The 27497-nt window shown below is 40.6% G+C and overlaps 1 protein-coding gene across 2 annotated transcripts in view; it reads right to left on the reverse strand.

The window, feature by feature from the left end:
- Positions 1–1812: 1812 nt before the first annotated feature.
- Positions 1813–27497, reverse strand: part of LOC124555146 (THUMP domain-containing protein 3-like) — a 116246-nt gene continuing 90561 nt past the window's right edge. For both annotated transcript variants that reach the window (XM_047128960.1, XM_047128959.1), the window contains 2 exons: positions 18839–18973; positions 1813–2026 (listed from right to left, as the gene is read on the reverse strand). In XM_047128960.1, the coding sequence (XP_046984916.1) occupies positions 1856–2026; positions 18839–18973 (306 nt within the window). In that variant the 3' untranslated portion in view covers positions 1813–1855. The remainder of the gene's footprint in view (positions 2027–18838; positions 18974–27497) is intronic.

The following is a 27497-nucleotide window of genomic DNA, read 5'->3' on the forward strand; positions in this document are numbered from 1 at the left end:
TCATGTCACAAGACCAGGAATGTGATGGAATAGTCTGAGGAACACAGTGGCGAGTCCCAATACTTGTGATTGCCGCCCCCCCCCCCCCCCCAACTCGCCACATATGAACCCAATCAAACACATTTGGGAGGTGACAATGTGGCATCAGAGCTCATCGCTCCCTCCCCAGAATTTAGGGGACTTAGGTGACTTGTGTGTGCAGATACGGTGCCAACTCCCTCCAGCTGTTGTTAGTGTCAAAGGTGGACATACTGACTATTAGGTAGGTGGTCATAATATTCTGGTTGATCAGTGTATGTCATTCTTATACTGATGCTTATATTAATTCTTATATCTTATTCTTATGTTTATTCTTCGGGAATAAATGGTGCTTGCTCTTTGATGAGACCAAGCGTAGGAACTTCCACTACAGAGAAATTCCAAACACCACAAGAATTGTGCAGAGGCAGGTTTGCCATAGGGACATTTCTTCATTTGAATCTCACTTCAAGAAGAAATGTCATTAAAATTGCTGAAGATGGGAATGTGGCAGCCAATATTTTGACGAGAGCACACCCTGCCATTTTCAAGGCATAACTGCAGCAAGTAAGCACTGTGCAAGGGAATTTAAAACCTTGGTTTTCAGAGAAACTCCAGAAAGATATAAAACACACACACACACACACACACACACACACACACACACACACACACACACATTGTAAGCACATACTAATGCGATCACAAACCAAAGATCACCAATATCAGAAGTTATCAATAGTAAAATCAATAATCAGCTGGTGAGGTAGCATTAATTGTGTCCCTCTGTTTTTTGACAAGGGAGAGTGCAAGATTCCATGCAGAATTTAAATAAAAACCAACAGAGCCCTTACTTGAAAATCGCAGACTGTGCTTCTATTGAAATATCGGTGGTTGTCGGCGACGACCCTGGCGGCATTCTCGAAAGTTATTTGAACATTACATACACCAGTTAAATCTCAGGTCTCACATTGCAGAAGATTTCACATCTTGGCAATAATTTTGTGGCAAACCATATGTAATGGATCACTTTACTGAAAACTGGCACTTGCAATTAATTGTGAATCTAAACACACTACAGGAATTTCACTGAAAACAACTTAAAATAATTTTCTCATTCATTTATTGATTTTTCTTGTTTCTGTCTCTCTTCTTCTTTCTTTGTTTTAATCATTCACCACACATACAATTAGCCCGCAAATAAGGAAAACATTATTTCAATACAGATTGGGAAACATTCATGTAGTAATCTTTTAGGAACATGGGTAGATAAATGAAAAACAAAAATAAAAGTATTAAATTGGGTTTTGAACTTGGGGCACAGAAACGTGATGCTGTAACGCTTGCCAATGCACCACCAATTTGGCTGAATGGTCTGCCCAGTAAAAGGCACATAAAGTGCCTCAAAAACTTTAACTGTTGTTTTCCCACAAACAGTCTAGTATCTGTGAATAAGCCCAGACAAATGTTCATTTATTTTGACTCCTCTTTCACTGAGCAAAGTTTCTGGGAAATCGGGTTATGGCACTTGCCATGTTCTCCTCATTAGATGCACACAGGAGAGCATTACAAGAAAACACTGTATGAGTCTGTGTACAGCACAGATCAAAATATTGTCCAATGGAGCAAAGAACTGGGTTTCACTTTAAATACTGGAGAGATCTGCAATTTGTTACTACAGGTTCGCTGTGCACCTGGAGGGCTAGTCACTTATCACGCATATTACTTTTCAGCATCAGTTTAGGAGGACATAACAAATACTCATTTCTTTATGACAAAGGTAAGATAAATAAATCAAGAGCCCCAATATTTATTTGGCATTACATTAAGGCACAAATCACTTTTCCAGTTTATTTTTCTTCTTTCGCCTTTTCTTGACTTCCAGTGGCAGAGACTGCTGATACTCCTTTGCTGTTCTTTGAATTACATAAAGACGAGCTGCCAGTCCACCAATATTAACTGTCAGTATTCTTATCATCTTAAAAAGCCCATGTATTGTTGACACAGCCTGCAACAAATTACATTCCTGGTTATAAAAGCAATTACCACAGTTAAGGCTGATGTGTAAACGTAACATACAAGATTACCTCACACAAAACAGTATGGAATTTTCTTGTTTTTCACATATGATATTAATGTCATTCATAAGGTTACATGTCTCTTCATGTCACAGTAGTTCTGTGTATGGAAGTACTACTTTTAAAAGATGTTCGTATTTTCTACTAATATTTAGTATGCAGATAACCATTTCATATAATAAAGATTCTAATTAGTTTACAGTATGCAAGAAGACAGTTATTTGGATGTTTCACTGATGGTGTCTATGATTTCTTGAGGAATATTTCAATAGGATTACAGACATAAACTCTGTAAACCTAATATTCAAATTTGTTGACTAACACGCTCTCCCAGAGTGAGTCAGAAAAGCTCTAGCTAAGGGTGTTTCTGCGCAGGTTGAACGTCTTTGGGTATGTAAGGTAATGTAATGATCCTGGTGTTGAATTGTAGCTATGTTCAACCTTGCACATACAGTTTCAAATGTTTCCTGCCTCCTAAAATCTTCTCCACAGCTGTGAAGTGATACTATGGGTGATATTCAGCCACTGTCCAATACATATAGACTCCAACTGGTCAATAATCCAACGTGATGTGACTTTACATTATGTCAGTAAAATGTTTTGTTTTGTTTTGGGGCACAAAAACAACTAGGGTCATATGTGCCCAGGTCAAAACTGTAGAACAAGAAGACAAAAAGAGGACAATTACACGTCAATCCCAATCAACAGACGTGAAGACAGCTAAAAACAGGGATGTGGAGAAAGGTCTGTGAAATATGCCATAGAGAAATGGATGTCCAGAACTAAAAATTAAATGGCCTTTGCCATATTACTATGATGGATAAAAAGTAAAACATGGTCGACAGCCCATGCATCATTCACTAAAACCGCCGATAACTCAGACGGCAAACCGTCAGGAAATGGCAGACAGTCAAAATTTGGGTGCAATGTGCACAAAGTGGTGAGAGAGCACCTCTTAACAAATGGCGATTGCTAAAGAGACAGTGCCTAATACGCAACCTAGTTAAAATGATCTTCTCACGGCAAGAGGGCAGAGATCAGGTCGTCCAAGCCGCTGGGAGAGGATAACTCTGAGCTTGTTCCCATGAAGGGAGGACCAGTAGTAATGTCAAAGTGACACCACCTGCTGACAGACGACAACAGAGAGATCATCAGAGGGAAGATAAGAACTACCTGGCTGAGGTACAAGGACTGCAGCCTTGGCAGCAGTGTCAGCAGCCTCATGTCCTGTCAGACTGATGTGACCAGGAACCCACATAAACATCACAGTGGCTCCATCAACAGTGAGTAGGTGACAGCCTTCCTGAACCTGTAGCACTAAGGGATGGACAGTGTGCTGAACACAGAGGCTTTGAAGGGTGCTGAGTGTGTCTGAGCGGATGATGCAATAGAAAAGCCCGTGTTGCCAGATCTACTGTGTGGCCTGATTCAGGGTGAATAGTTCTGCGCCAGCTGGTGTGGCCGTGCGGTTCTAGGTGCTTCAGTCTGGAACTGCGTGACCGCTACGGTCGCAGGTTCGAATCCTGCCTCGGGCATGGATGTGTGTGATGTCCTTAGGTTAGTTAGGTTTAAGTAGTTCTAAGTTCTAGGGGACTGATGACCACAGATGTTAAGTCCCATAGTGCTCAGAGCCATTTGAACCAATAGCTCTGCTTTAAATACTGAGCAGTGTTCTGGAAGTCAATGCCGAAAAATGTTGCCGCCAATGACGAAAGCACACCTGACATTACGGTCAGTCCGAGAGCCATCAGTGTAGACAAAGGTACTATCGTGAAATTTCATGAGAAGATCGTGAAACTGAAGGCGATAGAGCGAGGCTGGAGTAGTTTCCTAAGGAAGTGAATGAAGGCCAAGGTGAACACAGGCTGCCGCACAAAGTTGCAGGTAGTGTGAATTTAAGCTGCTGGAGCAAAAGCTGAAACCAAACTCCAGGAGGTTACAGAGAAGATGGACGCACACCATACTGGCAATCAAAGGAGTCATTGAAGAAGGAGGCATAGGATGGGTGGCCACACATGGTAGACAAACAGCATGCATATCTTCTGAAGAGAAAGTCATGGCAGTAGGACAGCCGTAGTTCAGCAGCTTCTGCATACAGACTCTCAACCAGGCTAGTGTAAAGGGCGCCTGTGGCCAAATGGATGCCATGGTGGTGGATAGCATTGAGACGGCATAAGAGGGGCTGATGTGCAAATGCATAAATGAAACATCCAAACTGTAGTTTTGAACAGAAAAGCGACCAGTACAAACGGAAGAGGGTGGTTTGATCTGCACCCCCAAGAAGTATCATTGAGGATACTGAAGGACTGCATACAGCGGGCTGCCAGGTACGACACGTGGGACAAACAAGAGAGTTTCCTATCGAGCAGGAGTCCCAGGAATTTTGTAGTATCAACGAACAGAAGAGTAGCAGGTCCACGTCATGAAGACGGTGGAAGAAACCAATTGCACTGCCAGAAATACATACAAACAGTTTTGTCAGAGGAAAAACAAAAGCCATTGTTGATGCTCCACGAGTGAAGATGATCGAGACATCACTGAAGACAAGTCCATGGAGAACTGGTATAGATGGCAAAATCATCAACAAAAAGGGAGCTGGAGATGTCCTGCAGGAGACAGGCCATTATAGGGTTAATGCTCAGGATGGAACCCTGAGGCACATCATTTTCCTGGATAAAGGTGTCTGACAAGGCAGAAACCGCGCATATCATGAAAACTCAGTCTTTTAAAATTCCTGAAGGAAACGGGGCAGGCAGCCACAAGAGCCCCATGTGTAGAGAGTATGAAGGATACCAGTCCTCCAGCAAGTGTTGTAGGCTTTCTCCAAATCAAAAAACACGGCCACAGTCTGGGATTTCTGCAGAAAACCATTCATGACATGGGTGGACAGAGAGACGAGATGGTCAACTGGAGAACACTGCACTCGAAATTCACACTGTGCAGTGGTTAGTAAATTGCAAGACTCCAGCACCATACCAACTGGGCATGAACCATACGTTCCATCACCTTGCAAACATAGCTGGTGAGAGAAATGGGGCAGTAGCTAGAAGGGAGGTGTTTGTCCTCACTGGGCTTAAGTATGTGTATGACAGTGGCTTCACGCCAGTGTCTAGAAAACATGCCCTCTGCCCAGTTACGGTTGTACGTACTAAGCGGAAAGTGCTTGCCCACAAGAGATAGGTGCTGCAATACATGAATGTGAATGGTGTCTGGCCCTGGGGCAGAGGATCGGGATGAAGTGAGAGCATGATCTAGCTCCCTCACAGTAAAAGCGGCATTGCAGCACTCACAATTCAGAAAAGAGAAGGGTAATGCCCGAGCCTCCTCTGCTCGTTTCCGAAGGAGGAAGGCAGGGTGGTAGTGAGAGGAGCTGAAATCTCTGCAGAATGGTGGCCCAAGGTGTTGAAGATGGCAACAGGATCTACAATAACATTGTCTGCTACTGTCAGGCTGGAAATTGGGGAATGGATCTTGGTCCCAGAGAGCCATCGGAGGTTGGCCAACATGACAGAATAAGGAGTCAAACTGTTGAAAGAACTAGGGAATGAAAAAACGCAGAGAGCATGTCTCTATGTGCGAATTGCGATGCAGCATGCCTCAGTCCACCAAGAGACCAGGACACGGCGTGGTAAAGAGGAAGTGCATGGAATGGACCATTCTGCAGCGGTAAGGATCACGCCTGTAAGATTTTCCACCTGGAAACCACAACTGGGGAAATAATGTTAGTCGCCAGGGAGGAGTAAAGCCTCCAGTTGGTGTTAGTAGCTGCCATTTTGGTGTGCAGGAAGGTGCAGTAGGTGTCAGCAAATGGATAACACATGGGAAATGGTTGCTCGAGTATGTGTCAGAGAGAATCGACCACTCGAGATGATGGGCAAGTTGGACAGTGCTGGAGGATAGGTCCAAATGGGAATAGGTGTGCGTGGAGTCTGAAAGGAATGTGAGTCAAGTGAGGAAGAGAAAGGCGAACTGTAACAGCTTGAAGGCGGGTAGTTGGGGAGATGGTTGACTATGAACGTCATCCTGAATGAGCAGCATGACTCCCCCATGAGACAGAATGCTGACCTCAGGGGGAAGATCAAAATGGACCGGGAAGAAATGCAAGAGCTCAAAGGAGTCATGAGGACGCAATTTTCTTTCCTGAATGCAGAGAACAAGTGGATGCTGCAATTCTAAGAGCAGCCGTAAATCCTTTTTAATGGATCTAAGTGACTTGTGAGTGACTGGGTAAGGCACTTTTTCCTTCAGCCAGATCTCCAAGATAGCCTGTTCATCGAGATACATGGCATTACCATGGGAGGGAGCAGAATGGTCACCATTGCAGTTGATGCAGTAGGTAGGAGGAGACAGACAAAGGCCCTCGTGAGCATCACTACCACAAGTTACACATTTGGCTGGATGTCGACAGGACTCTCTTGTGTGGTTGTAATGATGACACTGGTAGCAGCACATCGGGTTCAGAATATATGGTCTGACTGTGATAAGTTTATAACCTGGTTTGATTTTTGACACAAGAACCACTCTATCAAAAGTGAGAAAGAGAGTGCATGTGGGCACTAAGGAGGCATCTACTTTTTTCATCACCTGATGGACAGCAATGACACCCTGATCAGACATGTATGTTTGGCTTCCTGCCTCAGTCAGTCTATCAAGCAGCCTAGGGTAAATATCACCACAGGAAGAATTCAGTGTTCGATGGGCCTCGACACAAACAGGATAACCACGGAGGAACGAAACTGCAAGCAGTTGTAGTGCTTCTGAATTAGTGAATCAGAAGTAGTCTCCAAAAGCAAAGTGCCAGTGTGTAAACGAGAGCAGTATTTCACAGGGCCAGCAATTGCATCAATACCTTTCTGAATAATAAACGGATTTACCGCAGAGAAGAACTGACCATCTTCAGTACGTAAAACCATGAGGAACCTTGGTGCAGCTGGGAGGGTCGTTGAATCATCAGCCTCATTCTGTTTACATTTCATAGCCATTGACTGTGAAAATGATTGGCTCATTTTGAGAAAATCCCCCATGATTGTCAGCATCTCGGATGGCATGCTCCTTCCAACTGGGGGCCCCCTTCAGAAGGGGGTGCACCTCCCTTAGGTGATTTTTCACACCTCAGGTCACACCTCCAAACACCTGACAGAGGGACCAATCAGCAATCTGGGAAGGTAGCAGTTCAGGCAATCACAACTCCCTGGGTCTGACCTGTACCAAAGGGTACGTGCGAACCCTACCTGTCACCTGTTACACGTATTCTGCATTTGTGGTAGTCAGTACCAGGATACTGTCCACTGTTCCTTTCTTGTTTTGTCGTTCACCTTCTCCTATCCTTCCTCCACTTTGGTGTTTGAAGTTCCTCTTTTTCTTTCTCCCTGTGTGCTCCTGGAGGCCGGCCCATGCGTCCGACGTGTAACAGGTGACAGGTAGGGTTCGCCAAGTCCCTACAAACACGCTATTCAGATGAATTATATGATACACCACTGGTGTAGGTGGTAGGTATAAGTCAAATTTCCATGTTGACTCACTACAGCAGGCTTGGCCAAACAGTGCTCCGCGAATGCAAATAATTGCGCCGCATGCCTGTCTATCTTTCTGAGCACAGCGATCAGGGGTAAGGAGGAAAAAGCAAAAGGAAGGCTGTGGCCAGGTGCAGCTAGAGTTAGGCAGTGGCCATATCACATGCCAAGCAGTTTGCTAGCAATACTAGTAGTGTTGAACTGGATATATATTCTACATTGGTAATAATGAAGCCTCTGCACTTGCCCAGAAAAAGAAAAAGTGAAGAAGCCACACTATTCAATGCAAAATGGGAACTGCTTTACTTTTTCATTTGTTTGAGGACCATGCAAAGAACTTAAAATGCCATTGCACTACTATGGACAGGAAGAAAACACTCACTGGAGTGTCATTACAACACCAGACACAAAGAAAATATGATGCACTTGTTTTGACAAACAAGAGAGAATGCTGTCAGAAATGGTCACCCTTATGGGAAAAACTGAGTCAAGAGTAAGTAAAGAAGTGATGAAATCTTACAAGTGATATATCATGAAGGTTTAAAGAAAGAAGACCATAAAGATGTAACTAAATAAAAAAGAGAGCTACCAACATCAATGAAAGAAAGTCATCATTTTGTGTACAATTTGAAGTTATAATTGATTAAAAGTATATATGGGAGGAAGACAACATCAAAGGACCATTGTCACTAGTGAGTTACAAAACAGTTTTCAAAAGGCCATTTTGTGATTGAGAGAACTGTCAAGCTGGGTGAAGTTGACCGAAACGTTAAAAATTTTTTATATATTAAATAACTACATATTAGTAATGAAAATTCTTTTATTTTAGTTAAATATATTTACTTTTTGAAAGTTATTAATTCATGGCAATGGATAAATGTACAGTTTTCTGAACCTCAATCTGAATACTGATCATTTTCAGAAGGACTGATAGTATTAACTTTTTTTATACGCTAAGAATTTTATTCGTTTGACTGGCATATAAAAGCTTCTATGTCTAGGTCTTATGTATGTCATGCACTGACCCCTCTTTACAATGATAACTAGAGCAATAACGAAAGTTTATTTATAATATATATCTATTCGTGGATGCGGTCTTCAGTCCAAAGACTGGTTTGATACAGCTCTCCATACTACTCTATCTTGTGCAAGCCTCTTCATCTTCAAATAACTACTACAACCTACATCTTTCTGAATCCACTTACCATATTCATCTTTTGGTCTCCCCCCCCCCCCCCTCCTCCTCCACCACACTCCCCTCCAATGCTAAATTCATGATCCCTTCCCTTGATGTCTCAGAATGTGTCGTATCAGCAAATCCCTTCTTCTAATCAGGTTGTGCCACAAATTTCTTTTCTTATCAATTTCATTCAGTATCTCCTCATTAGTTACACGATCTATCCATCTAATCTTCAGCATTCTTCTGTAGCATCACATTTCAAAAGCTTCTATTCTCTTCTTGTTCAAACTGTTTATCATCCATGTTTCAGTTCCATATGTGCCAACACTCCAGACAAATACCTCACAGAAGACTTCCCAACACAAATCTATATTTGATGTTAAAAAATTTCTCTTCTCAGAAATGCTTTTCTAATACTTTCAGTCTCTCATTTCCTAATCTAATTCTCTCAGCATTACCTAATTTAATTTGACAACATTCCATTATTCTGCTTTCACTTTTGACGACGTTCATCCTATATCAACCTTCCAAGACACTGTCCATTCCGTTTAACTGCTCTTCCAAGTCCTTTGCTGTCTTTGACAGAATTCAATGCAATTGGCAAACTTCAAAGTTTTTATTTTTTCTCCCTGAATGTTAACTCCTACTCCAAATTTTTGTTTGGTTTCCATTACTGCTTGCTCTATGTACAGACTGAATAACATCGGGGATAGGCTATAACCCTGTCTTACTGCTTTCTCAACCACTGCTTCCTTTTTATGTCCCTCGACTCGCAACTGCCATCTGGTTTCAGTACAAGCTGTAAATACCCTTTTCCTCCCTGTATTTTACCCCTGCTACCTTCAGAATTTCAGAGAGTGCATTCCAGTCAAAATTGTCAAAAGCTTTCTCTAAGTCCACAAATGCTATAAACGTAGGTTTTCCTATCCTTAACCTATCCTCTAAAGTAAGTTGTATGGGAAGTATCGCTTAGCATGTTCCTACATTTCTCTGAAATCCAAACTGATCTACCCAAAGGTTGGCTTATACCACTTTTTCCATTCTTCTGTATAGAATTCGTGTTAGTATTTCGCCGCCATGACTTATTATACTGATAGTTTGTTAATTATCACACCTATCAGTATTGGCTTTCTTTGAAATTGTAATTATTAAATCCTTCTTGAAGTGTGAGGGTATTTTGCCTGTATCCTACATCTTGCACACCAGATGGGATAATTTTGTCATGGTTGGCTCTCCCAAGGCTATCAGTAGTTCTGATGGAATATCGTCTACTCCCAGGGCCTTGTTATGACTTAGGTCTTTTAGTGCTCAGTCAAATTCTTCTCACCGTTTCATATCTCCCATCTCATTCTCTTCTATGTCCTCTTCTCTTTGTATAATATTGCTTTCAAGTTCATCTCCATTGTATAGACCCTCTATATACTCCTTCCATCTTTCAGCTTTCCCTTCTTTGGTTAGGACTGGTTTTCCATCAGAGGTCTTGATATTGAAATAGCTGCTACTCTTTTCACCAACCTACCCATTTATACAGGCATAAATAAAACTTTTGCAAATTCTTGGTGGAATCGGAGTGAAGTTGACTGTCATTTGTTCAGCATTTCTTTTATGAACAAACATTTGTAAACATGGCAGGAATGTGACCTAATGAATGCAGCAACGATGTGACAGTGCATGCAGCAACAACTGTCTATAACAGTCCAATGGTGGAGTGAAGAAATCATAGTATGGATGTTTTAGAACTGTGTCTCATCAAAATTTTAAATGGATAAATAAGCATTAAAGGCTAGCCGAGTGCATAAAATTCCCAAAGGAGGCCTGATAAACAGCATTCAAAATGATCATGGTAAAACACAAGGTGGTCAGCCAGTTCTCAGTGCTAAAGTAAAAGGGTGTGCGAGTTTCTTTGGAATTTCACAAAAGCAAATTCATGATCGCATTTTTTTGTCCTTAAGCTTTCTTTGTACGTTAATCTGAATTCAGTATTAAAATTTACTTATTATGGCAGATTTATTTTTGAGTTATTGATACGGATTCAAAATAGTTAAAGTTGCCCTAAAGTCAAAAACAATCTACAATTGAGACCTTAACTTTTCCCAGGGAATTGAACGTTCAAATAATTTACGGGTTTTCTGCCGGGTGACATCATCAACCACTTAGGCAGTGGTCGATGACGTCACCTGGCAGTAAACCCGTAAATTATTTGAACAATCTACAACTGTCTCATAACAATCAGTCAGCTTCAAGTTTGGGGAAGTTGACCGACGCAGTTTTTTCTTTCTTTCTTTCTTTTTTTTTTCTTTTTTTTTTTTTGTGTGTAATATTTTATGATGTGTCAGAACAATAGGTAATAAAGACCAAAAATTTTATTAACTCAGCTCAATATCCATGTTCTGAAAGGAAAACCAATATATTAATTTTATTGGTTTCAGAAATCCAGAAGTTGCACAGTTCAAGCATATCGCACTTTCTCGTCATGCCGTGGAATCCCACATTGCTGATTGGCTGCAGATGCACAGCATCAATTGACTCAAAGGGCACCCAGGTTCATTTTATTTTCCATCACATGTGACAATTCCACTGACATGTCAGCCACAGCACAGAGTTGCGATTTTTGTGCATTTAGTAAACACCGTGCTAGAAATGACAGAGGACTATCTGAATTTAATCTCACTTATGGAAATTACTACTGGCACAAATAATTTTGATGCTGTGGAGAAGATTCCTTTGGAATGGAATAAAAAAACTCATCAGCATAACAAATGATGGCACACCAACAATGTGGGGAGAGTGAAGTGGTCCTGATAGTTTGATAAGGGTAAATTGGAATCTATTTGGGGCTTGTTGACACTTGGAGTTCATTGTCTGATATATCAAGAGGCACTTTGTGCTAGATCAGTTGAAGTGAATGATATAATGGAGGTTTTTTTCAATATAGTGAACTACACTCTGTTGCACAGACTGAACATTTAGGGAATTCTTGGCTGATGTCATAGCCGAATTCGAAGGCGGTTAAGTCATCAACAAGGTTCCTTAATTTGTGTTACAAGACTCCAACATTCCTAGAGAGAAGTGGAAAAGAAAGCAAGGATATCTCCATGATTCTCCGATTTGGGCTTCACTTGTATGCCAAACATCACCAAATTATTTGAATTCATCAAGTCTCTCAATGCAAGGGGAGAATCATTTAGTAACAGGTATGAAAAACAAGACTGATGCTCAGAAAGATTTCTGGCTTGCAGCCGGTTGTTGTTAGCTTCCATCCACAATATTTCGACTGGACAACTGAGGATGGCTGGCAGTTGTCCAGTTGAAATATCGTGGATGGAAGCTAACGACAACCGGCTGCAAGCCCGAAATCTTTTTGAATATTTAGGTCGCTGGGAAAATTTTAAATTTCACATAAGACTGATGCTTTCAAACCAGCTTATGGACAAACTGGCTTCAAGTTTATGACATGCAGTGTTTGCTGGAACTCAAGGAAGTCAGTTTTGGACCAGGCATGACTTCTTATGTTTCAATAACTGAATTAAATTAATTCAAAGACTGTGTGACTGAAGACTTATTTCATTTTATTTGTCAGGTCATGCTCACCATTTTGGCTGCTGATGACCTCATATTTCAAACTTGAAATGATCGACCTACAGTGTAACACTTGATTGTCCAATCCAGGAATTTACAAGAATTTTATAAAATGTAACCTCATGAGCAATATCCTTGGCCGCACAGACAAACTGTTAAATTTATTTCAATGTTTGGCTCAACATGTGTGTGTGTGTGTGTGTGTGTGTGTGTAAACATTTTTTATGTTATGAAATTTGTAAAGTCCCACCTATGTTTGGTTTTAGCAGATTTTAATTTGTGTAACTCTATGCATTTGGATGTATCACAACCATAGTTCCAGATATATTACAAATTGCAAAGCCAAAACATACAAATTTTTGAACATCACGACTTAATTTTAAATTTCTACATGTAAAGTGTTTTGTTTAACCATCCACTGGTGCACATTTTGTAGCAAATCAGCTAAGTTAATTTTTTTTCTACTGTATTAGAATTGTCATCAACTGACTACATTTTTTGATAATTTTATTTTTGAGATTTAGAACTAAACAATATGGTGGCATGAGTATCTCCCAAAGCCATTTTGTGACCTGTTATTTTGGTGGATGGTGTATTTTCCACTGCAGATATGAAGCAACTTTTTCAGACTTCCCAAGTGACAACATAAGTGATCTCACAACAAACAGAAACTAACTGTTGTAACAGTTTTTATATACTTGGTACAATGTATCACAAGATGTCAGAAGCATCCAGATGTGGCAAGATATCCCCAATTTTGTAGTAAGTATCCTTCCCATGCCTCTTTGAGAAAGTACTTTGTTGGCAAACATACTTCCCAAGAACCTTTAGATCAATGATATTTGGTAGGATGTGTACTTCCCACAGCCCTTACGGGTTTATTTCACAACAAACAGAAACGACAGGCTGTGCCGCGGGGTATCACTAGATGCCAGGAGTGTACATAAGAGGGACAATGTATTCCTATAAATGCAGGAAAGAAATACAGTTACTGGTAACTCCTGACCAGTGAAAGGGTTAATAAAAATTACATGTAATTCTGCTCATCATATTACCACTATCTGTTGTTGTTGTTGTGGTCTTCAGTCCTGAGACTGGTTTGATGCAGCTCTCCATGCTACTCTATCCTGTGCAAGCTTTTTCATCTCCCAGTACCTACTGCAACCTACATCCTTCTGAATCTGCTTAGTGTATTCATCTCTTGGTCTCCCTCTACGATTTTTACCCTCCACGCTGCCCTCCAATACTAAATTGGTGATCCCCTGATGCCTCAGAACATGTCCTACCAACCGATCCCTTCTTCTGGTCAAGTTGTGCCACAAACTTCTCTTCTCCCCAATCCTATTCAATACTTCCTCATTAGTTATGTGATCTACCCATCTAATCTTCAGCATTCTTCTGTAGCACCACATTTCGAAAGCTTCTATTCTCTTCTTGTCCAAACTATTTATCGTCCATGTTTCACTTCCATACATGGCTACACTCCATACGAATACTTTCAGAAATGACTTCCTGACACTTAAATCTATACTCGATGTTAACAAATTTCTCTTCTTCAGAAACGCTTTCCTTGCCATTGCCAGCCTACATTTTATATCTTCTCTACTTCGACCATCATCAGTTATTTTGCTCCCCAAATAGCAAAACTCCTTTACTACTTTAAGTGCCTCATTTCCTAATCTAATTCCCTCAGCATCACCCGACTTAATTAGACTACATTCCATTACCCTTGTTTTGCTTTTGTTGATGTTCATCTTATATCCTCCTTTCAAGACACTGTCCATTCCATTCAACTGCTCTTCCAAGTCCTTTGCTGTCTCTGACAGAATTACAATGTCATCGGCGAACCTCAAAGTTTTTATTTCTTCTCCATGAATTTTAATACCTACTCCGAATTTCTCTTTTGTTTCCTTTACTGCTTGCTCAATATACAGATTGAACAACATCGGGGAGAGGCTACAACCCTGTCTTACTCCCTTCCCAACCACTGCTTCCCTTTCATGTCCCTCGACTCTTATAACTGCCATCTGGTTTCTGTACAAATTGTAAATAGCCTTTCGCTCCCTGTATTTTACCCCTGCCACCTTTAGAATTTGAAAGAGAGTATTCCAGTCAACATTGTCAAAAGCTTTCTCTAAGTCTACAAATGCTAGAAACGTAGGTTTGCCTTTCCTTAATCTTTCTTCTAAGATAAGTCGTAAGGTCAGTATTGCCTCACGTGTTCCAACATTTCTACGGAATCCAAACTGATCTTCCCCGAGGTTGGCTTCTACTAGTTTTTCCATTCGTCTGTAAAGAATTCGTGTTAGTATTTTGCAGCTGTGGCTTATTAAGCTGATAGTTCGGTAATTTTCACATCTGTCAACACCTGCTTTCTTTGGGATTGGAATTATTATATTCTTCTTGAAGTCTGAGGGTATTTCGCCTGTTTCATACATCTTGCTCACCAGATGGTAGAGTTTTGTCAGGACTGGCTCTCCCACGGCCGTCAGTAGTTCCAATGGAATATTGTCTACTCCGGGGGCCTTGTTTCGACTCAGGTCTTTCAGTGCTCTGTCAAACTCTTCATGCAGTATCATATCTCCCATTTCATCTTCATCTACATCCTCTTCCATTTCCATAATATTGTCCTCAAGTACATCGCCCTTGTATAGAGCCTCTATATACTCCTTCCACCTTTCTGCTTTCCCTTCTTTGCTTAGAACTGGGTTTCCATCTGAGCTCTTGATATTCATACAAGTCGTTCTCTTATCTCCAAATGTCTCTTTAATTTTCCTGTAGGCGGTATCTATCTTACCCCTAGTGAGATAGGCCTCTACATCCTTACATTTGTCCTCTAGCCATCCCTGCTTAGCCATTTTGCACTTCCTGTCGATCTCATTTTTGAGACGTTTGTATTCCTTTTTGCCTGTTTCACTTACTGCATTTTTATATTTTCTCCTTTCATCAATTAAATTCAATATTTCTTCTGTTACCCAAGGATTTCTACTAGCCCTAGTCTTTTTACCTACTTGATCCTCTGCTGCCTTCACTACTTCATCCCTCAAAGCTGCCCATTCTTCTACCACTATCTATGTTACTTATTTACATAATAAAGTTACGGCTTTTGCACAAGGTTAAAACATTGAAAATAAACACTGGTGAAATGCTGCTTATAAAAGTATGCTGCAATATTCGCCTTTTAGAAGTAGTTCTGCCATGCTGCAAACATGCCTTTGTATGTTTTCCAGTTGATCAATCCTCCATATACAGCAGTCTCTCTCATTATAGGTGAATAACAGCAATAATGTGAGCATTCAGTCATGCACATCACAGAGTAACACATTTTCTATATAAGTGGAGAAAATTGTAAGGGATGAATACAAGTGAATTTTTGGTAACACACTATACTACCAGGTAACACACTATACCACCAATGGATGCACGCCACCTATATCTAAAACACTTTCACTGTCATCTAGGTGGTCACTAGAACTGCTGTCAGAATTTAATGAAATAATAAGTTGAGTTCAGTGTCGTTTTCCACTACACACTCATTCTCCCACGCTTTTATCATCACTTCTTTAGTGTGTCTTACAACAATATGCCAATCTGATGATGAAGCATCTTTTGTCAATCTTTCCACTTATGTTAACACATAGTTTTTGTTGTTCCCTACCACATAACCTTTAACTTGAGGCCATTTGAGTTCAATAGAATTGAATTGGTAGTGGTGTGGTGGCAGTCTGAGGAGCCTATGATCATATGTGTTCGTCATTTCATCTACAACACACAGAGGTCAAGGAAGTTTATTCTGAGCCATGAGATCCAGTAATTCACTCTTCCTACAGCTGTCTTGTATGAGAATCTATTTTTTTGATTTTAGCCAGTTGATAATGTCTTGTTTTCTGGAAGCTGTTGTAGGCACCTTATCACGGATAGGAACACAATACAAGGCATTGTCCATAACTATCACTGAAGGCTTGTTCAAGTTTTCCAGAAGTGAATCCTTAAACCACTGCTGAAATGTATATCCATTTATTTTTTAAAGGTAATCACCAGTTTGCTTCTATCTAAATAACATACAGTTTTCTACAAACCCTGCTGATTTATCTGCGTGGAAAATAATCAATCTATTACCTTTGCCAGTGGATTGTGACATGGTGCCAGTTACTGTATCATCTATCCAGGCTGTACTCATGGAATGATTTGCATTTACCCACGTTAAGTCGAGCCACACAATACACTCAAAGTTTTCCTGTGATACTACACTCAAAAAACGACAATGCCAAGCTACAGTATCACCTCTCTCCATTATGACCTTTCTTCCGTTAATTTTGTTTATACTTCAAGCCTAAGCAATGTACTACATTTCACAGAGACGACTTACTGCCTCCAAAAAGTTCTGCTTCTTCTAAGGAAGCCTTCAGTTTTTCAAGGGTTGAGTGTTCGTTTCTCGAAGAGTAATTATAAATATGACATCTAAATTCATCTCCCCTAAGATCACTGATATTCATCACATGCTACTTGAATTCTCTCTTCTTTCCTGTATGCTTAGATGATATGTCCAGCCTCAGTTTCTTCTGCTCTTGCATAATTTTCTCTCTCTACTCTCACAGTACTATTTCTGTGAATTTTTAATGCACCATGGTTCTGTTTATCACTTTAGTGAGAGGTAGCAAGGACCTACCATTGTCTTTATCTCACTCTGTGTATTTCCTAACACTGCTGCAGTCGCACAGCAACCATCCTCAGATGTTCTGTACCTCTCCTTCCTTCTTATGTTAAAACACTGTGAATAACAATAAATAATCACACAACACAATTCACTGCACCACACTGTAGAACTGCTACATGATCAATGTAGTTTCAAGGGCAGAATGAAGTCTAGTTTGTAGCCACTTTCTTTCTTTTTATTCTCCCACCATGTTGCAGTGATTTGAAGGCCAGCCTTATCTCTGTTGTTATAATAGTCTGCATGCGGTTTATTTCCAAAAAAGTGCTGTTTCTCTTCCTTTTGCATAATTAGTCTATTACCGTATTTGCTCTGAAAGTTTTGACTCTATTACAGAGTTCATCTAATTTATCAGCAGAAATACGTTACGTCAAATTTCTATTATAATACTTAAATGCTTTCTGATGACTCTGTGCCCAGGAGACATTTCTGTGTTGTGGACATTACTCTGAAATTAAATGTATTTTCTTCTGATACCTGCAACAATTCACAGATTCCAGTTCTGTATGCTTTTAGCCAACACATATCTCCATTGTGTTTTAATGCAATCAAACAACAACTAAAACCAAGGAATAATGACTTGTGCAAATTACCAGTCTTTTACATCCATGCATGTAGAAATAAAGTAACAAAACAGTTTGTTCAACTAGTAAAAGGGTTAATACCAACTAAAATGATAGCCATTAATTTCTGACTGCATTACTGTGAAAAAATAATTTTCTTAGAGAAAAATAGCAAGCAAGCTTAACAGTATGAATGTGTATTTGAACTTGCAACTTTTCGATTACCAGCTAATGTGTCACACAGATGATTTCGTTTCATTTAATTTTGTTACAGCACACTGTAACTGTAATGCCAACTGAGATTGTGGATGTGACTGATGAGATAAACCACTTAAGCAACAGCAATGAAACACGAATTCGGCACAGTGCATGGGGCAACCTTGACTGTAATGCACAGTGGTTTATATATTTAGTCACCACTATAAGAAGATATGGCTCTCCTTCCACTCTTGAAATGATTTCAGTATGATGGCTGCAGTTCATGTACAGTAACATATGACAAAGTCCATTCAATGCAAAGCTACCACATTTTTCACCGCTAGCTCTCCGAATTCACATTTGTGACCATTAAAGGCAAGTTATGATGTGAGAACATAGGATGAGAAAGACTACGTTTTTAACCAAGTAGATTATTTGCGACCAGTCAATCTGACATTGTATCTTCACAATTTTGTGTAGAAAATAAAACTTGTACAAAAATATAAACTTCAGCACAAGATAAAGTTTTGCCTCATTTGCATACAAATATTTTTATAGTAGTGTGAGAGATGATGCAAAAATCAATGCATAGTTCACTCTGCTTCCAAACCCCTCCCACCCTTGCGGCCTGCCTGTCTGGCCTCCTACTAAACCTTGCATGCTGCAACACCTGGCAAGGCTCTGCTGCTCACGCCTGCAGAACATGCAACACAGCTGCAATTGGCCGACACTCAACCCCTACCACTCGACACACAGAAATGTCAATCACAAAGTAATTTTACTCAGAGTATAATCCCTATTCTACCTGACATGGTTCACTAACAAAAGCAAATAAATACACAGGCTTCATCAGAGTTATCAAGGGCAGTTCAATGTACAGAAGATAGAATGTACGAACACTTTATTCTATCCTTTACCGCAAGCAGTTTGAAAACAATGTATACTTTACTCAAAATGAATGTCTTAATTGAGGTCCCCAGAAAGTAGAAACTTACTCTTACAAAATTTCCCTTGTCATATGTTAAAAACACAGCTCTTCCAGATGTCTTCATGACTCTTGATAGTTCAAACAGCAGTCTTACATAAAGTGTGCTGTTATTCTTCTTTGATCCCATTCTTTTTCCAAAGGGCTGCAATAAAAATTTTAATACTCAGATATGGGTAAAATGTATTAATGTTTTAGTAATTAAAATATGTTAAAAGAAATTAAATAAAACTGTCCCTACCATGAAAAAATATGCAAATATAGCTTAAGCTACCACCAAAACACTTTAAAACCATGAAATTCTGGTACCAAGGCTCCTTTGGCTGTTGTCAGTATTATTACTGTTCAGTTGTAGTAGTACTAGTAGTAACTCACAGTTATTCCAGATGATTAAAACAAGGCAATATATTGCATTTTTTGTTATAATATCGCAGTTGAAGTGCGAAATTATATTTGGACAAAAGACAGGAGGATACAACAAATATTTATCATAAAACAGTCACAACTTCAAAGAAAACAATGTTACAGGTGAAGAACTGTGTGCCCACTACTGTTAGAGGTTTTTAAGTGAGAACAAGACTGCAAAGGCCTTCCTCAACACAACTCTTTGCTGTGACACTTATGCAATTTCAGAATAAAATATGAGTACTACACAGCTTGTGGTGTTTATGCTCCATCACTGCCAACATTTACTACATTTTTGTTACTATGTTTTAATGCACAGTACAGGAAGATTTTGTTACGAAAGGCTAGTGAGTAGGTAGGATCACAATGCAGACTCACATAATGATACACCCGATGGTCCCAAAGCATGAGAACGGCTGGGCGAGTGAGAGCCATATCGTACTAGAGCAGAGAGAGAGAGAGAGAGAGAGAGAGAGAGAGAGAGAGAGAGAGAGTGGGGATTCATCTACCATGTTGGACACCAAGAAGCAAATATTTCATTATTTATATTTATTGTTTAAACATTAATATACAGCTCCAACCATGCTGATGAGGTTACTTGCATTGACACCTTGTTAATAATAATTTCAATATCAGTCAATTTATCAGGAAATGTTAGTTACAAATCAATGTTTATTGATGGAGAGGATGGACCAGTCATAAGTGTGTCCTGACAGGACAGGCGCCAAACTGCAAAGATAGCTCACTACTAGTCTATGATTGGTTCCTGATGAGATAATACATGAATCCATGTATAAAATTTGATCTCATGCAAAGAGGGAAGACTTAGATGAAAAGTTGCCTCAATGACATTCTTGTGCCAGCTTGTGTTAATCTCGCGTGAATTCTAAGATCGAGTGGAGATTTTTACTGTGTCTTTTGCGGTGCTCTAGAAATGATTATCATCTGGAAAATTTGCCATGAATGGTGATAGACTGACTCTCAGAATCTGTTTCTATAAATAGAAATAAAATCCAGTGGCATCCCAATACTACTCCATAATATCAAATTTAATAGCACTAAATTCTTTCCCATATGCCACTTTGTTATGCACTGTTCACTGCATGCATGTTAGAGCCTGTAGCCAACAGTGAAGAACCCTCTTTTTTTTCTGTGTTCATAAACCCACTGTGTAGTATTTGAGGGTAGTCATTTGCATCTTTGGCAATTGCATCTGATGTACCCTCATGAGTACTTTACACTTGGCATCCCTTGTGTGTGTGTTACTTTACAAGCTCTTAAGACACTGATGGTGGCCATAATTTGCATTTTCATAAGACTGTGTTTTGTTGCATTAGTTCTGGCTTTCTCCCTAAACCATAGTATTAAGAGTCAGTGAAAGTGGTAACTGGTGCTCAGTAAGCCAATGATGTGCTTAAATTTCATTCACATTGGTCTAGTACAATAGCACGAAGATCAAACAAGTGTGAAGTCCACATAATAATGATATACACAGTTTACAGCTACATGTCGTCTCATAAAGAGAAATCTATGCGTTGAACAACAGCCACTGAAGAAATGATTCAACATGTGTAGACAAATTTGTCATGATCTCCATGACTACCTGTTTTAACCCTATGTAATCTTTTTTTGTGTGGTGTACTGTGAAAGAATCACAGTCTGCACTACTTTTATCAGTAGAAATACCACAGCTATGAGCTCACATCAGCAATGCTTTTGAACACACTGATGTTAAGATATTATATTTGTAGTATCAGAACAGGGAAACATATTGAACACTTGTAAAAAAAAAAAACACACACACACACACACACACACACACACACACACACACACACCTTTATGAGTATCTTTGTATGGTTTGGTGGCAAAGCTCCTGCAATAATATGTCAAAAATTTAACTTTTGTAATCCTGCCAGATGTATCAATAGAGCAATCAATATGCTCATATCTGGTGAGGTCACCAGGTGTGGCACAGAGTGATAAATTCTCTGGCGCCAGATCATGTGGACATACTTCTAATGACATTAAGATACTTGACTAGTTTTTGAACAGTGAGTTGGACTTTCTTATTCCCTGCAGTTGAAGTTTGGCTTGTACGCAGTTCCTAATGTGGTCCTGCCTCCATTCAATCACATGTTGTGCTTTCTGTGAGCGAACTGACCGTGTTTGTGGACACAGAGAGTGGTTCATACCTGAATGCTTCCACTCTGACAAATTTAGTGTTCATCATCATTAATGTTTGAGTTATTCAGTAAATAACCAGAGTACTTTTAAAAAGACTTGTAAAGTCTTTACTTCTACTATATTTTGCAATTTATTTGTACTTAATCGATGTCCAATAAAACTGTGTTGTTGTTGAAGACTTACCACAATAACAATAATACACCAGTGAAATTGTTTCTATGATTTGTATTAATGGTTGTTGTTGTTGTTGTTGTTAAAACTAATTGTGTGTGTTTATTCTGACATTTTTTCAACCTTGTCTTTTATAATATTCAGATAGCTGGTTAATATAGGGACTGAGATACGTTGTTACTTTCTGACAAGAAATACACTGCAATATTCTGGATGAAGATAACCTTTAGGCTGCAGTCACAGTGGCACCAATATCGGCACACTCCATCGACGACTGACAACAGTTGCTGACAACTGATGTTTTCGAATCAGTGTGCCACTACATGCATGTTCATAATGTAGGCAATCTCATCATCCAAACATATAGACTTCAGACGACAATCAGTGACATTCAAATCAATATGTTTTCTTCTGTCAAATTGGTTGACATTCTCACAAATGACATATGGACTGTTAGAACAAGCTGGTAAGTTTAGTCCAAGAAAGGAATCGTGACATCCTGAGGAAGAAAAATTTTGTAAGTGGGATATAGTTCGGGATCTATGAAATGAAATTGCAGATTTACTGGAAACCGCAAGCAGGCAAAATCTTTATTGAAAATTTTAGGCATAAATTATAACCTCAAAAATAATTTGTTCAAGTGAGAAGGGTGGTGTATCTTACGTTTAGACACTCTGTAGTGTTTTTTTGTTTTTTTTTTGTAGGTGGGCATTAGCTGTCTACAAATTATTATTACTGCTTACTAGCATTTTTATGCCAGTAGGGTAGTGATTCTGTTCTATGCGATGGTTTGCAAATGTGGGGTATGTTTTCCTACTATTCAGTGCTTCATGTGTTCAGAGCACCTTATTCTATCTTTGTCTTTCACACATATGCTGAACGATATCATTGAAGGTCAACTTGCATAATATAATCTTATTTTCCAGTGTCATCACAAATCATCTCCTAAAATGTCTCTCTTCAACTCACATATTCATAATACATTGCTGGTTAATACAATAACTATGGAAAGAAAGTACAGTACTTGCCTCTTTCTTTTCAAGACAGATATAGCATACTCACATGCAGTCAGTATCTTTTTAACAGCAAAATCTGCAATGCAGCACTCACCTACAATCACATAGGCTTTGTGGCACCCAGCACATACATGAAGGGTAAAATATATTCTAACCTCCTTAACAGAATGGATTATAACCTAACCTAACCTTACCTTGATCTCCCCAAAAACTGATGCAGGAGATCAGACGTGCTGCGAGCAAGCTATCGCCTGACGTTATCAGGCAACCTCCAGTGATAGTACCTAGTGTTCACTGTCAGAGCCACTGTGAATGCAGCCTAAGATGGGTTACACAAGGTGAAGCTTGCACGTGAGTAAGATTAAGAAGTGATGAGCTCTCTTGGCCAAACTTCTGTAAGGAGGTCTGCGCTTTTTGGGGGGAAGGGTTCAATTATGTGGAGTATCTCCTCAAATATGTTACTGCCTCAGGAAAACTTTGAGTCTCAGATCCCATTATGTTATACACTCCTGGAAATTGAAATAAGAACACCGTGAATTCATTGTCCCAGGAAGAGGAAAATTTATTGACACATTCCTGGGGTCAGATACATCACATGATCACACTGACAGAACCACAGGCACGTAGACACAGGCAACAGAGCATGCACAATGTCGGCACTAGTACAGTGTATATCCACCTTTCGCAGCAATGCAGGCTGCTATTCTCCCATGGAGACGATCGTAGAGATGCTGGATGTAGTCCTGTGGAACGGCTTGCCATGCCATTTCCACCTGGCGCCTCAGTTGGACCAGCGTTCGTGCTGGACGTGCAGACCGCGTGAGACGACGGTTCATCCAGTCCCAAACATGCTCAATGGGGGACAGATCCGGAGATCTTGCTGGCCAGGGTAGTTGACTTACACCTTCTAGAGCACGTTGGGTGGCACGGGATACATGAGGACGTGCATTGTCCTGTTGGAACAGCAAGTTCCCTTGCCGGTCTAGGAATGGTAGAACGATGGGTTCGATGACGGTTTGGATGTACCGTGCACTATTCAGTGTCCCCTCGACGATCACCAGTGGTGTACGGCCAGTGTAGGAGATCGCTCCCCACACCATGATGCCGGGTGTTGGCCCTGTGTGCCTCGGTCGTATGCAGTCCTGATTGTGGCGCTCACCTGCACGGCGCCAAACACGCATACGACCATCATTGGCACCAAGGCAGAAGCGACTCTCATCGCTGAAGACGACACGTCTCCATTCGTCCCTCCATTCACGCCTGTCGCGACACCACTGGAGGCGGGCTGCACGATGTTGGGGCGTGAGCGGAAGACGGCCTAACGGTGTGCGGGACCGTAGCCCAGCTTCATGGAGACGGTTGCGAATGGTCCTCGCCGATACCCCAGGAGCAACAGTGTCCCTAATTTGCTGGGAAGTGGCGATGTGGTCCCCTACGGCACTGCGTAGGATCCTACGGTCTTGGCGTGCATCCGTGCGTCGCTGCGGTCCGGTCCCAGGTCGACGGGCACGTGCACCTTCCGCCGACCACTGGCGACAACATCGATGTACTGTGGAGACCTCACGCCCCACGTGTTGAGCAATTCGGCGGTACGTCCACCCGGCCTCCCGCATGCCCACTATACGCCCTCGCTCAAAGTCCGTCAACTGCACATACGGTTCACGTCCACGCTGTCGCGGCATGCTACCAGTGTTAAAGACTGCGATGGAGCTCCGTATGCCACGGCAAACTGGCTGACACTGACGGCGGCGGTGCACAAATGCTGCGCAGCTAGCGCCATTCGACGGCCAACACCGCGGTTCCTGGTGTGTCCGCTGTGCCGTGCGTGTGATCATTGCTTGTACAGCCCTCTCGCAGTGTCTGGAGCAAGTATGGTGGGTCTGACACACCGGTGTCAATGTGTTCTTTTTTCCATTTCCAGGAGTGTATGTTATGGTGCTGCAACTGCAAATGGAAGTACAATTTTACAGCTAATATCTTCATTAAACATTAACATTTTATCGGGTAAGTTCATCAGTATCTTCAGACTGCTGTCTACAGAGAAGTAGCATCACAGGTGTAAGGATTATTGTAACTGAATGCTTCAATTAATTCAGCCCAAACAACAATTGTAGCAGAAAAGTGGTTTCACTGCTATAGTTCTTTAAAGGTAGCAGAGTGCATGCTATAACTTATGAACTTAAACAGTTGCTTGGCAGGGTGGCACTAGAACAGAAATGTGGCAACACAATAAGAAATAACCAATAATATTTATTAAGAAAATGTTGCAAAATAGCACTTAACTTTGGTACAGCTTGATGTGTGGCACTTGATGACCTATACCTAGTACAATGAAATCTAAATATCTTTGCTATCTTTTGGCAGTCTGTGATATTGTCACTATGACAAAGTAATATTGAAGACACACTTGATTGTCCTAGTTCTCTGCAAATAGCAACTACCAAGTAGGCTTCAGAGAACAAACTGTACTGAGCTGGCTGCATGCACTGAACTAAACTGTCCGACTACTGGATCGGAACTGTGGGATTATCTGCAGCATGTCGTGTTTGGTGCCTGTTGGTGGAAGGATTTCCATCTCCACCAGTACAAGGCAGAAGCAATGAAGTCTGTAGTTGACAGTGCTTCCTATCATGCTGGCAACATTATCTATGGTGTGTATGATGCTCAGATAGACTTGGCAAGGAGAGGCTGCTGCTCAGAATTGAGAGGTGCCAGGCAATTAGCTGTGTCTGCACAGTAGGGGCCTCTTATAGTATTTGTTGTGTTAAGCCTGGTACATGAAAATGGGCCAATTATAAGGAAATGCAGAACAACTTGGAGTGTGTTATCCCTTCGTGTGGTGAATTGCTGCTCTCTCTAAATGTGCATAAATTCAAGATGATGTGCATAAATGTGAGAAAGAATCTAATCGTAACAGATCCAACAAAAAGAATCTAATAGTAACAGTTCCAACAATGACGGTATATTTCTTTCACATTGTTTCAATACTAAAAACTGGTATTAAATAGAATATATATTTGAAATTAGCAGAAGAGATGGGAAACTGAAGACTTAGATTTGCTGAGGCAATTCTGGAAGAATGCAGTTGGTCTCCTTAGGACAGCATATACAAGACTAAAAAGTGACCTATTCAAGTGTGTCAGTGCTCAAATGTCTAGAACACATGCCAATGTTGATGACATGGAAGTGATGAAGGGATTCACAAAAACACTGCTAGGAATTCATCAGATTGATATCATTACACATAAATGTGCCAAAGGTGCTCAGGGAATTTACATAAATTGAAATTATTGGAAGATGACAGTGTGTCACCACAACAAGGTAACAACAATTATACTGACAATATATTCAATGGATGTCCTGCCAGCTGATGGCACCTGAAGAGCACAATGTTTTCTTTTACTATCATCAAGTATTCTGATTGACTGATTTGTCTGGTGACTTGGAGGTTGCTTATCTCCTCACCCCCACCGCCCTCCTCTGCCCAGTGTGCTGTTACACACCATCAAGTGCAGAAGTATGTTTGGTGACCCTTTCATTAATTGTCCTAATAATACCCAATTTAGGGCCCTAAACATTGTGGAGGTTGTAGCCAGTGATGCAAATTTATTAGGTGGTTCCTGGTTAGCATCTCAATAGTTTCCTTGCTGACACAGTCCCAGTAATGTGACATTTAAGCCAGCACTCTGGTGCAGTTGTACTCCATGTAATGTGTTTCCAGAATACAATTGTCTGGGACAACTGATCCTTTAGGCTGCTTCGAAAGTGTGTCTCACTGATGTTCATGGAAGTGGTCTTCACAAGTGTGTGTGGTATTGCCTGTCTGATGTATGATTTGCCACATTAGCAGGGGATGTGATACAATCCAGTATTAGAAAGTGCAACACTGTCCCTGACACACCCCAGTAATGGACAGGGCACTGTCTTATTGTTTTTCCAGAGGATCCATCCTATTTTTCTTAATAATTCCCCAAGACATATAGTTCATAGTGTTTCTCACATCTGTCCCTTAGTGTAGCCATTTTTTTGAAAACCATTTTCAAATTTCTATTTCACAATTGAGATTCTCCAGTTCAGAGAACATACATGCCCTGTGGACCAGGGTTTTTAGTAAACCATTTCTCTGTACTGGATGGTGGCAGCTCTGAGCATGTAGATACTAGTATGCATGAGTCTTGGTGCAGTATACACTTTGACCCAATGTTCCATTTGCATTATTCTTCACTCAAACATTCTGAAAGGGTAGCACATTATTATATTTGATCTCCACTGCCTACATCTAACACATACTCAAGCCGCCATATGGGGCACAGAAGAAGATACTGTGTACTATTACTAGTCATTTCTTTTTCTGTTCCACTCCCAAATAGTGTGAGAGAAAAACAACTGTCCGCATGCCTCCATATGAGCCCTAATTTCTATCTTTGTGGTCCTTATGCAAAATGTACATTGGCCAGCAGTAGAATCATTCTGCAGTCAGTTTCAAATGCTGGTTCTCCAAATTTTCTCACTACTATTCCATGGAAAGGACATAATCTTCCCTTCAGGAATTCCCATTTGAGTTCACAAAGCATCTCTAATGCTCGCATGGTGACTGAATCTATCATTGACAAATGTAGCACCATGCTACTCAATTTCTTTAATGTCTTCATTTAAGCTGACATTCTGGGAATGCCAAACACGCTAACAGTACACAAGAATGGGTTATGCTAGTGTTCTATAGATGGTTTCCTTTACAAATGAACAACACTTTCCTAAAATTTGCCCAACCAACAGAAGTTTACCATCTGCCTTCCCTACTAACGTCCTTACATGCTTGTTCCATTTCATATTGCTTTGCAATGTTACACCTACATATTCCATCAACTTCACTATGTCAAGCAGCACACT

Source organism: Schistocerca americana, chromosome X (assembly GCF_021461395.2).
Source record: "Schistocerca americana isolate TAMUIC-IGC-003095 chromosome X, iqSchAmer2.1, whole genome shotgun sequence".
In the NCBI taxonomy this organism is placed as follows: Eukaryota; Metazoa; Arthropoda; class Insecta; order Orthoptera; family Acrididae; genus Schistocerca; species Schistocerca americana.